This window comes from Lissotriton helveticus, chromosome 1_1, assembly GCF_964261635.1.
Source record: "Lissotriton helveticus chromosome 1_1, aLisHel1.1, whole genome shotgun sequence".
NCBI lineage: Eukaryota > Metazoa > Chordata > Amphibia > Caudata > Salamandridae > Lissotriton > Lissotriton helveticus.
Window position 1 is genome coordinate 1,033,887,369 of NC_136057.1, and position 12,616 is coordinate 1,033,899,984.

Below are 12,616 nucleotides of genomic sequence, written 5' to 3' on the forward strand. Positions count from 1 at the left end.
CGGTAGCTGAAATGAAGAAAGAGAATTTGACTGCATATAATGACCACTGGTCGACCTGACTACTAAAAAACAGAGCAAACAATAAAACTCTGGAAGTAAACAAAAACCATTTCAGCTGACTGACTACTCACATTGATTAGCGCGCACAGTAACCTTAAATAGCGCTGGTGGTAGAATGGCCATGTCTAATAATATGTTTTGAGCTAGTATCTGATGGTGCTTAGGGCAGCACAGAAATTAATAGTGAGTGGTCCATGTTGAACCAGCCTAGCCAGAAATCTTAGTTTTCCTTTATAGAATCTACAGGGAGGAACAGCAGAAATTTGTCCATGCTTAAACTAGACATTGGAGCACAACATTGGACACAGAATGACAAATAGAGATTCCATTTTGGCACTTTAAGACTAGGGGCCCAATTATAATGCTGTAGTAATCAGCTCTGACCCTCGGTTGGAGCCATTCCTATGGCATATTAATCGGCTGTTCGGATTCCTTTCCGACGGACCCATTTTGATGGGTTCAGTCGGAAAGGAATCCGGACCGGATTTCCGAATAGCCTCTGATGGGCTCTGAGAGCCCGTCTGTCGTATGGAAAGCCTCCAGTTATCCCTCGGGTGGCTCTTTCTACCTGAGGGATTACGATGGCAGATTCCAACAGCCTTTCTTTGCCGGCCTTTCCAACACAGAAAGGCTGTGCGAATCTGACTCTGGGGGCCCCCAGCAGGGTCCCCATGGGTGCAAGTCCCCCAGATGACGGCCTAGGGGGCACCTGTGGTGCCTCCCCTGTTGATTCCTGCAACCGGTGACAGGCACTTGCTTGCCACAGGGTTCAGGGATGAACTGCACCTCAGCTCTTTACAATGAGAGCATGCATTCTGTTCGGAATGCATGCTCCCATTTTGAAGAATAGAAATGCGACCGATCGGTGTTCAGTTGCATCCTAATTGCTGGGTTGGGGCCGACGACAGCAGGTCGTTCGGTCCCAGTTCCCAAACGATGTCAGGCAGATTCAGGTCCGTCCGACATCGTAATCGGACCCTAGATAGATGGCTTTAAATTTGAGAACATTTTCATGTCTGCCTGTGATAGACTTACTGGCCATGGATTCCTCCTCCACTTTCACTTGAAGTGGATCAGTGTGCCTGCATTTTTGTCATATAAAGTGTTCTTAAACAACAATCTAGGGAGGTTGATATAGAGAAAGGTGGGTCATCAGAAGAGGATAGATATTTAATCCTGTTGAGGCTGAGTGGTAGAAAGAAGCAATTGTTGACCACCACATCTACTTTGGCCTGAGAGAACAACTCAGTTGCCAGATATTTGTTTTCTTGGGTGAGACTAGGATCAAAAGGCTATTAAGCACGAAGAACATGGCATTGGATTTTAGAGCTATTTCGTTGTAATCCATGAACTCTTAGTAAAGCTTCAGACAGAGTTGCAATTTGCAATAATTTCTGTTTCCTTGATTTAGATTTGTGGGTCACCCATTTGCACTTGACACACAACTGAGAACCCCTCAAGATGTTGACCAGAGGAGCTCGGTACACGTTAGTAAGTGCAGGCACTGGTGATGATATTCGGCTAGAGTTTTCTGTGTTATTGAACACCACAGATGGATTTCAGACAACCAGGAACATCCACAAACCATCTCCCTGTATTGAGGGCATCATCCCAAATGCTGGTAATCGCCATTTCAGTGTCAGTGCTTGGGCAGGAATCAGAGACAATTGTGGAGGTCTTGGAGAGTATGCAACTCCAGGACTACTATTTATTTCACTATTTCCATCATTTTTGCAAGCTGCCACTCATGGTAAAGTATGTGTTCTGCTTCCAAAGCTTTTACTTTTTGTTAATCGCTTTATTAAGCAGTGCCATTTAAGGAGCTGTTGTTCGAAGACAGTGGTACAAAATGAACATGGCTGACATTTGGAACACAATTCTGCCCTAAATCGTGAGATTTGGAAAGATTTTGTTCAGCTGTCCGAGTTGCTAACCAGCACAGCAACAATTGCAGAAAGGTTATCTGTGCTGCATGTCATATTTTTAACTAGGAGTCATTACTGCAACATCATGCTCTCTACATCTTAGTTAAATTATACTTTCCCGAAACTAACTTAATAAAAAAACACAAAGTCTATGAATACCATTAACCTAGGGAACAGTGCAACAGAAGTGCCACTTTGTTGTTCTGGCTAATATTAAATTGCTTATAGTGCTTACAGGAAAGTGCACCTTTTTGACATGGTCACCCCCATGTTTCTCGTGGTATTTGATGCAACTTTGACTGTAAAGTGCTCTGGGCTCCAGCTAACCAGGTTCCCAGTGCCAGTGTTCTTTCCCAAAAACAAGGTAACTGTACAATTGTTCCAAAAGTGACAAGACCATTAACACCCCTGTAAGTCCCTAGTAAATAGTACCCCTGGTAGCTATAGCATGGTTACCAAAGAGGGTCCCTAAGTGCTGCAGGATGTATTGTGCCACCCTAAGAGACCCACCACCAAGCTCAAGCAAGACTGCCATTGCAGGCTGCGTGAAATGGTGCAGACAAAAGTGAAAACACAACATGGCGCACACCCTGTGAGCCATGCTCCCAGACACTGCATGCAATATATGTATATCATCCCTACAGCAGACCTCACAGCCCTAAGGCAGTGTTTATTATCTTACATGCAAGGTCATAGCTGCATGAGCAGATTTGATCCTGTGCTGTCCAGTTCAATAGCTAGATAATACAAGCAAACAGGGAAGCTATGTTAAGTACATGTACTACTGGGCAATGTTCATTACGAGTTACCCAGCTACATGATGGCTTCACTGAAACACATGTTTGATATCAAATACCTTGTCTTAATAAATACATACTGATGCCAGTAGTGGATTTATTTAAAACATGCACCGAGGGCATCTTATAAGTGCCCCCTGAAAACCTATCAAACTCTAGTGTACAGGCTGACTGGTGTAGACCAGCCTGCCAACACAGACAGTGTCTGACCCTCTGCAGGTGAGAGCATGCTTTCTGAGGGCAGAAACAAGCCTGGTTGTCAAGGCCTTGTTGTCACATCCTCCAAATAGGATGGCTACTAATTAGCATATCAAGGCAGGAGGCTTCAAAGGTTTCTGCTGCTTTTGAAAAGTCACCAGACTGGGGAAATGCAACCCCCAGTCCAGGCCCATTAGGCACCAGGACTGGTGGGAAAATTAGCTAGTCGTGAGGCATGTTCACTATCAGGCTAGTTCCACCTCTAAGGTGGGCTACCTGAAGCGAAAATGAAAAGTAGAAATTCACCATCTTGATTTTTGGTGAAATTACATACACTGGGTCAGGGTTATGCCAACTTGCCACAGGAATTGGTCATTTACATAGTGCAGGCACCCAAATGGAAAGTAGCAATTGGCTAAAACCATACTCTGCCCTTAACACTCCTAATTTGAGTATTTAGGTGGCACCCCTAACACCAGGAACTGAGATTCTATGGACACAAGAAAGTGAAGAAAGCACAAACTGTGAGGACCAGCTCCCTGCACCTGCTCCGACATTCGCAACAAATTAATCGTTCTACTGCTGTGCATCTACAGTGAACCGTGCTAGACTGCCAGCAATTCACAGAGTGCCAGCAATCTTCCTTGGAGTAGAGGAGCTACCTCCCTGGAGCTTGCAGGTACCAAACAGCAAAGTCTGGTCCACTGTTCTGTTGCTCTCTGGTTTCACCAACACAGTGACCACCCAGGAAGAGGTCACTGTGCTCCGGAGGTTGGAGCTGTCTCCCCACCAAGTGAGAAGATGTCACAACCAACCAGAGCCGTACAGCACTAATACCTGGGGTTCCGGAACCTTGCCACAACCAAAGACTGTTTGAGTCCATTCCGGACTCCAAAGACTCCAAGACCGAGCAGCCTTCAGGGGCAGTAAGCACTGTAGAGACACACTTCGAGAGTTGGACAGCTGTTCTGATTTTTATCCACTCAACCGACGAGACCAACAACTGTGAGTTTCCACGACGCACAAGCCCATCCGACCCAACAATTCTGCATTTGAACGCCCCGGCCTGGGTTCCCAAGAACCGACTGTGCTTCCTTGCTCCCAGGGCCCTAACGAACCGGAGCTCCTGGACTTATCCCCAAGTGTCCCTCTGCATCCTGTTTCTAGGTGGATCCCCTCTCTCCTTTGAGGTAGTATGCAAAGCTACCAACCCTACCTGCACCTCCGCACCTGGTCACTCCAGGGCAGGTAAAGAGTAACTGCTGGTGGTAGTTTGGACCTTGGCTCCCTACCACCCGAAGTATTGTAGGAGACACCCAGAAACCTTTTGCAAGTAACTGTATGCAGTATATTCCATTTTTCCCATAGGACAACATTACCACTTAGAAAGGCATTTAAGTGAACATTTTACTTACCTGTAAAAATCAATATCTCAAGAAGTTCTTGCTTGAGAACAAAGCTTTTCATACTGAAATTTATATAAAAGTGCGTGTTGTTTTTCTAATTTGGTGTCGGCTTTATTCTTGAGTGTGTGTCTCATTTATTGCCTCTGTGAGTACAACAAATGCTTAGCACTACCCTATGATGAGCCTACACACTTGCCCACTTTACCACAAAAGACAGCATTTGGGTTTGTTACTTGTGCCTCTGTAAACCAGTAGGGGTTGCCTGGTCTCCCTACACAGTGTACCTCGTTTTGGTGCACTATGTAGATGGCCAGTATCCTACAGTGCTTCATACCTCAGTTCCACCATTTGTATACCACATAAATATCAGGTGCTATTATAACCCAATTTATTAGTACTGAATTTACTAAGCTCATCAGGATGAAAGGTAAGTTGGTGTTAGACTTGTCATCTTTTGGCTTGTTTCCCCTGAGTGTTTGCTTTCTGACCTCCCGGTTTTGACCTGTTTTGGCTGACTTAACGTTTCTGCGCTCTTTTCGCACTGCTGATCAGTGGTAAAGTGCAGGCACTCTCTGTGTTAATTGTGTTATGGATTGGTGTTTCCACAATTGGATATTTGATTTAATTGTTAGTCCCTAGTAAAGTGCACTGAGTGTGAAGGGATGTGAACCAAAAGGCTACTCGTGGGCATGCAGCACTGATTGTGCCACCCACGTGAGTAGCCCAGAAAAGGTACCTCAGACCTGCCATGGCAGAGTCTGCGCGCAGTTTGTAACTGTCATGTCGACTTGGCCTGTGCACACACTGGCTAGTCCCTAACCTTCCCTTTTCTAACATGTTAGGCACCTCTAAGGTAGGCCCAAAGTACCTCTGTGGGCAGGGTGCAGTGTATGTGAAAGGTAGGACATGCCCTGGTGTGTGTGGCATGTCCTAATAGTGAATTACAGCCAATTTCGTTTTTCACTATTGCAAGGCTAGCATAGGAGAGAATGGGAGGTTTTGTTTATAACATCTTATAAACATAACAGGCCCAGGGAATTTGGTAAGAAAATAAAATGTAGTATGCCTAAACTATTAAAGATGCATCTTTTAGTGAAGGTGATTTTTACATTCTGCGTTTGAAAATACCACTTTTAGAAAGTGGGTATTTTCTTGCTCAGTCATCCCATGTGCCTCTGCTGGAATGTGGATTGCCTGTCTGGGTTTTGGATGACAGAAGGTTGGGGCTCCAGATAGTCTAGGTAAGTCAGGAAAGGGCCGAATAGACCTGGGCTACGATGGGGGAGGAGATTTCCTTGCACCTCAAAGGGCCTGGTCTTCCCCTGACAAATGCTGTCTCCACCTCCTGCCAGGAATTTACACCAGAGAAGGTCCAACTGGGTCTGGCCGGGCACAGACACCCTCTGCCTGGAAAATCAAAGGATTCTTGGACACAAATACTGGGTCTCAAACCCCTGAACTTTAGAACTCATCTGAATCAAGAAGACTGCCAAGAAGAAGAGCTGGAGAAGCTGTGAGGAGGAACCACCACTTTGCTGTTTGCTTTTCTGGGTTTACCTGCAGTGGCTGCTTCTGTCTTGGGCAGTGAAAGGCCTGGACTGGACTTTCTGCAACCTAATTTGTGAGTCTATCTAATGGCTGAAGGTAGAGCTTGCCCCCTGTTCATGAAGTCTCAGGAACAGCAAAGACTTCAAGCTCTTCTGCCCACAGCACTGGGGACTGTGAGTTTTGTGCTGCATCAGAGGAACAGCAACTCGACGACGTCTACGACGCCGCTGCCGACTCCATGTCCTGAAGGCACCGCAGAGGGCACAGCCGCAACGCTGCACTGCAACCTTGGTCTCACCGATGACGTCTGTTGGCGCCGCCACAGAGCAGCTGCTTGTACCGCGACCTGTGGGTACTGAACTCCGCACCGCCTCACTTCACATAGAGAGCACCACCATAACGCGACCTTCGTCTCAGCAACGATGCCTGCTGATGCCGCCACCGAGCCGCTGCTCGAACCGTGACCTGTGGGCACCGTGCTCCACACCGCCTTGCTCTCGAGGATGCCTTGGCCTCCCCGACGCCGCCGCTCCATGCCGAAATCGATGCAGCTGCTTGCACCGTGGTTTGAGGGCGCTGCTCTTAAGTCACACGGAGCACTGCCCTCATCCCGCACCGCAGCCTTGGCCACCGATGCCGACACCATCGACTCCCCCTCGGCAGCCTACGACAGTGCTTCAGCAACGACGACGCCGCTGCTTGCACAGTGACCTGCCAGCACCTTGACGAGCACCGCCTTCATCTCGCACCGCGACCCTGGTCTCACCGACGCCACCATCTGACGCCGCCACAAAGCCGCTGCTCGCAGCGCGACCTGGGGGCACCGCTCGCCGCACTGCTGCACTTCCCACCGCAGCACCCGACGCCTGCCGGCGCCAGCGCTCCTGATTCCATCAGAGAGGAGCTCAACCTGCAACGCAGTTGTGACTTCAAGGGCCTCATCACCCTGCATCTCTCAGGTATTGTTTGCGGGTCTTCCCAACACCGTAGCTGGCCCGCAACCCCGCGACCAGCCAGAACTGTTGGATTTGTTGTTCACGACGCCGTGGTAGCCCCGGACGGAACTACGGACATCGAGGAACATTGTTTTCAATTTATTTTGATAACTACAGACTTTTTTTTCATATAGTATTGTGGATTTTTGTTGTTTTTGGTCTTGTTTTAATTATATAAAAATATTGGATATTTTTCTGAACTGGTGTATTCTTTAGTAGTGCGTACACTGTATTACTGTGGGTTATGTGCAAATGCTTTACACACTGCCTCTAGATAAGCATGACCGCTCGTGCCAAGCTACCAAAGGGTTGAACTGGGGTTATTTTAGGAGTGTAACTCCCTTATCCTGACTAGAGTGGAGATTTTTGCCTTGCTTCAGCCCTTGCCCTAGCCTACCAGAAATCCCATTTCTAACAGTTGGCCATTCCAGAATTCAAACTCGTGACTTTGAGAATAGTGGATATTAGCTTTAAACATATAACTCACTATACATTTCTCCTTCTGCACAGACTCAAGCAATCAGGTTTTCTCAATGAATGTGCTAACATGGGTGCCCTGTGTTCTGTCCTTGTAAATGTTAAGTAATTACAAGTTATCTGCTTGGTTATATTTTGAGGCGTATTTCCTTATATTTTAATTCCTTTCATTCCAGTGCCATATTTTTAAGGTTTGGTTAAGGATCATTCACTTGCATGCTACATATGCCCTTCAAAGAACCAGTCTTAAGCAATGCACAAGTCAACGTGATTTCTCACATTTATTCTGTTTTCTGAAGGTTGCTTCTATCATGGAAGGGAGTTCCAGAATAAGCAGACTTTTGCAGACAGCAAGGATCCCTGCAGCCTCTGCACTTGTGACGTAAGTGTATAGTGGAACACTGCAGAATACTTTCAGTGTGAATGGTTAAGAGCAAGAAACACAGTCTTAGACCCTAAGGAATGTTTATTTATTCTGAAGGATTTATATAGTGCCAACAAAAGACTCTTACGAGTATCAGAGCGCTTTACAAGTCAAGTGTAAGAAGAAAACACAATGTAGAAAAACAAGAAATAGTTGTAACAGCAGCACATAGCTTATACATGTGGAAATCAACTAACTTGGACGATCATATGACAGCTATTGACCACATAGACATAGATAGGTATACTATACAGAAAAATTTGCAAAGATGGCCAAAGATAACGTGAATTGAGCCATGAGGATCACTTTCACTTCTTTTTTGAAGGAGGCAGAGGACCGGTTTGTTCTTGTGTCAGTGGGCAAACTATTCCAAATCCTAGGAGCCATACCAGAGAAAGAACGCATATAAGTTTTTTTCTTGGCAAATCGTTGTGGTTTTAGAAGAAGTGTCTTGGCACTCCTGGAGGTTCTGCTGCCAGCAGAGAGCTCCAGTTTCCGAGCTAGGTAGTGCGGGGAATTGTGGTGAAGGGCCTTGTGAGTTATACAAGCGATTTTAAGATGAATTCTGGCATCAAATGGTAGCCAATTGAGGGCTCTGAGGTCAGGGGATATGTGAGAGTTTCTTTTTGAACCTGTGATGAGTCTTGCGGCTGAGTTGATAGTGGCTCTTAGTGGGGCTGTCGATGACCTTGGAAGGCCGCATAAGGTTATCGCCCCATATTCCACTCTAGGTATTACTAGGGCTTGAACAGCTTGTTTGAAATCGGAGGCTGGCAGAACGGGTTTCAGTTTTCGCAGGGTCTTCAGGTGGAAGTTGGCTCCTTTAGTGGAATTGCTGATATGCTTCTGCATCTTTAAGCTGCTGTCAAGCTTAATCCCTAGTGATTTCGCTGAATCAACGATGAGCGGTTGACCTTTGAGAGCTGTTAGGTGCTTCAGCCAGTCTAGGATAGTGGGAGTTTTGTTAGGGGGGGCGATTAGGTGGAATTCCGTTTTGAGGGAATTTTCAGCCAGATTCATCAACGGAAAATCGGCTCGCAAAGGGCCAGATTCTGAGAATCTGGCCCTTTGCGGGCGCAATTTTTGCATTTGGGATTCATCACCCCAAATGCAAAAATCGCAAATTGCGAGGAATTGCATTTAAGGAATCTCTATTTGAGATTCCTTAAATGCAATTCATGAACTATTTTTGAATTGCGAAATCGCTATTTTTGTCCGCTATTTACCGCAAAGTCTGACTTCGTGGTAAATAGCGAAAACTTAGAAAAATGCACTTTAGGCCGATAAGAATGAATGGGGAGTCATTCCTTATTTGCGATTAGCAATTTGATAATCGCAAATAAGGAAGCTGTAGAAATCGCAAATAATATTGCGATTTCTACATGAATCCCATTTTGCGAGTCTTTAATAGCGATTTCTTAATAATCGCTATTAAGGACTCGCAAATCGGGACATTGATGAATCTGGCTGTTAGTTTCAGATGATTTTCGGCCAGCCAAGTTTGGGTTTTTTGTAGAGTGGAGTTGATTAATTTGATGTCATCAAGTGAATGGATCTTGATGTATATTTAGGTGTCGTCTGCATACATATGGAAGTGGATCTTAGCGAGGCTGAGAAGAACGGTAACAGGTTGAAAAGGGTCAGTGAGAGGGAGGAGCCTTGTGGAACTCCAAGTGTTACTGGCATGGGATTGGACAAGGATTGGTTGACCTTGAGTCTTTGGGATCTATTTTGAAGGAAGGAGGCGAACCAGTTAAATACAGTATTCGACAAACCCATTCTGTGTTTCAGGAGTTCAAGCAGGTTGTCGTGTTTGACGGTGTCAAATGTTGACGATAGGTCGAGAAGGATAAGTAAGCAAGCTTCATTTTGGTCCAGAATTTTTAGAGCGTTGTCAATTACATGAGTCATGGCTGATTCGGTACTATGACCTGCTCGGAAACCTGATTGAAATTGGTTAAGCAAGTTGAATTGATCAATGTGTCTGTTCAGCTGCATGTTAACACATTTTTCCATGAGTTTGGCTAACGTAGGTATGTTAGAGATCGGCCAATAGTTATTTAGGTACGAGGGGTCAGCTGTTGTTTTCTTTAGGATCGGTGACACCTGACCAGTTTTCAGGATGTCTGGAATGATTCCTTGAAGGAGGAACGAATTTATGATGTTGGTCCATAGAGGTAATAACAGGGGAATGAAATCTTTTAAGTAGGTAGCCTGGAGCGGGTTTGTGAAATGGTTGGAGGGTTTTAGAGAGGTTAGTGTCTTTAGTATAGTTTCTTCACTGTAAGTGTTGAAGTGGGACCAAGTTGCGTTTTTTTTTAGTTTCAAATTAGGGAGAATGTTAGTTTAAGCACCAGCCAGTGCCTCAGATGAATTCTTATCCACGTCTGAGATGGATAAGAGGTCCTTGAGTACTTCTGATTTTATGGATTATGTTTTAGAAGCAAAGAAGGAGGCAAATTCTTCACAATTGGGTAGATTAATAGGGATGGCATTTGGTCTATTGGGTATGCTCGTGGTTTGAGTTTTAATAAGATCGAAAAGCTTTTTGGGTCAGTTCTTGGCTTGGTCAAGTTGCGTCCCGAAGAAGTCGGTTTTTGACTTTCTCATTTTTCTAAAATAGAAGTTTCTGGAGAGTCTTAGGAGGTTAAGGTGCTCAGCTGAGGGAGCGGCTCTCCAACCCCTTTCAAGTAATCTGAGAGAGTGTCTGTCTTCATTTAGCCTCCTGACATACCGGGGTTTTGAGTCTTTTGTGGAGACTCTTTTCAGTTGGAGTGAAGCAATATTATCAAGAAGGTTGTTCATGGAGTGGAAGTAGTGATTGGACAGTCCCTAGACATCGTTTAAGTCTTCCGGAGGGCATAGAACGTTTAAGTTAGTTAATGATATAGGGATAGAGCCGACGTTTTTCAGGTTTCTCTTTCAGATCTTAGATCTCAGGGGTTGTGTTGGGAGACGTTTAATATCTTCTAAGACTTGGAAAGAAATAATGTGATGGTCAGACCAGTCGCAAGGGAGGATCGAGTCAAGCAGTGTGTCTTCCACATTAAAAATTACTAGGTCGAGAATTGCACCTTTGTCGTGTGTAGGGCTGTTACATATTTGGTTCTGGTTACGTTCAGCGAGGAAGGCTTTAAGGCTATTTACCCCAGGGTCGTTCTGGTCATCCAAATGGAGGTTGAAGTCTCCCAGGATAATTTGCTTATTCTGATGGTTGTTATTTGACGCTAGAATATCCATGAATTGCTCTATGAATGTGAGGTTATCTCCAGGAGGGTGGTAGAAAGTGTGGAAAGAGCAGATTTGTTTGTTATTAGTGGCGATGTTTAAGCAGAGGTATTCACAGGAAGACAAGGCCGGGCATTGGAGTTGGACACTGTTAGGCTGCTCTGATGTATGCAGGCTATCCCACCTCCTGGCCTGTCCATTTTGTTGAGTCTGGTGATGTCATAATTGGGTGGTAACAAGATGTCCATGAATGGTGTAGAAGTATCATTTAACCAAATTTCAGTCAGGGTCAGAATGTCTGGTTCGTTAGTAAGTAGTAAGTCAGCTATCTCCGCTGCATGTCTGAGTGCAGATCTGTAGTTAAGGAGAATACAATTTAGTTGCATCTTGTTGGGTAGTGTGTTGGGTTTGATTGTGAGGGGGATTCTAGTGAGGTTATTCTCAACTGTGTCTGGAGGCTCTGTGTGTATTGATAGGGATAGATTGAATTTAGGATTCTGTAAGAAAGATAGCTGGATGACCAGTGTTCAGTGTAGGGGGAGGCAGCTCGCATGAGCGAAGGAGGGCCCCTACTTCTATAGTAGAAAGCGGGTTTATCGTCCTGCTGGGGCGGGATGAGGCCTTAGGGTGCGGCACTGTACACCAACGAGGAGACCCCTGAATCCTGGAGCTTGCAGGTAGATGTTGGGTGTGACTAGGGTTCTTGGATCGAGGGAAAGATCTGTATTCCTGTGTACTGCGAGAGAACTTGGGTTGTTGTAAGATCAGATCGTGAAGGGTTCGGATGTCAGATTTGACTTGCTGAAGGGCTGATAATATCTGGTCGACTTTGAAGTCAAGCTTGAGAGTGTCCATATTGAAAAGATGGACTGAAGGGATAGGCGGAGTAGTAGCAGCTTTGGGGTTGTTTGAAGGGTAATCATGGCCCTTGATAAAACATTGTGCTCTATCTGGGTGTATGTGGATGGAGGGGGGGAGTGAGAAGGTCAGGGAGGGGGGTCTGAGAGACTGCTGAGTCAGGGTCTATGGTGGTGAAGGTGGAGTTGACGGGCTGATGGGAGGGCATGAGGGATGTGGTGAGGGGGGAGGGAGGGGAAGGAATAGGCGTAGAGTGAGGTGGCATAGAGACGGGTAAGTCGAGATGAGTGGTGGTAAAGGTGGGGATGAAGGGGCAGCGAGACAGCAGCGAGACAGCTAAGATAAGATCCGTGGGGGGAGAGGTGGGGTTGGTGGGCTGAAGGGAGGTGCTGTGAGAAATGGTGAGGGGGAGGGTGTGGGAGGGCGTGTGGGGTGGGGGGCGGAGAGAGGGTATTGCCGGGATCTATGGTGGTGAAGGTGAGGTTGAGGGGCTGAAAGGTGGAGTTGGGAGTAGTGGTGGGGGGCGGGGAAGGGGGCGGAGGTGTAGGGTGAGGTGACTGAGAGACGGCTAAGCCATACTTAGAGGGGGTAAAGGTTGGGTAGACGTGCTGGAGGGAGGTGCTTGGAGGTATGGTGAGGGGGAGGGTGGGGAAGGTGGTGCAGGGAGAGGAGAGAGAGAGAGTGTGTTGGTAGGGTTAAG

At 46.2% G+C, this 12,616-nt stretch overlaps 1 protein-coding gene across 1 annotated transcript in view; it reads left to right on the plus strand.

Annotated features, from left to right (window-relative positions):
• Positions 1 to 12,616, plus strand: part of KCP (kielin cysteine rich BMP regulator) — a 622,724-nt gene that overhangs the window by 307,014 nt on the left and 303,094 nt on the right. Inside the window, exon 22 of the mRNA XM_078677796.1 lies at positions 7,706 to 7,788. Coding sequence (XP_078533922.1) covers positions 7,706 to 7,788 — 83 coding nt within the window. The remainder of the gene's footprint in view (positions 1 to 7,705; positions 7,789 to 12,616) is intronic.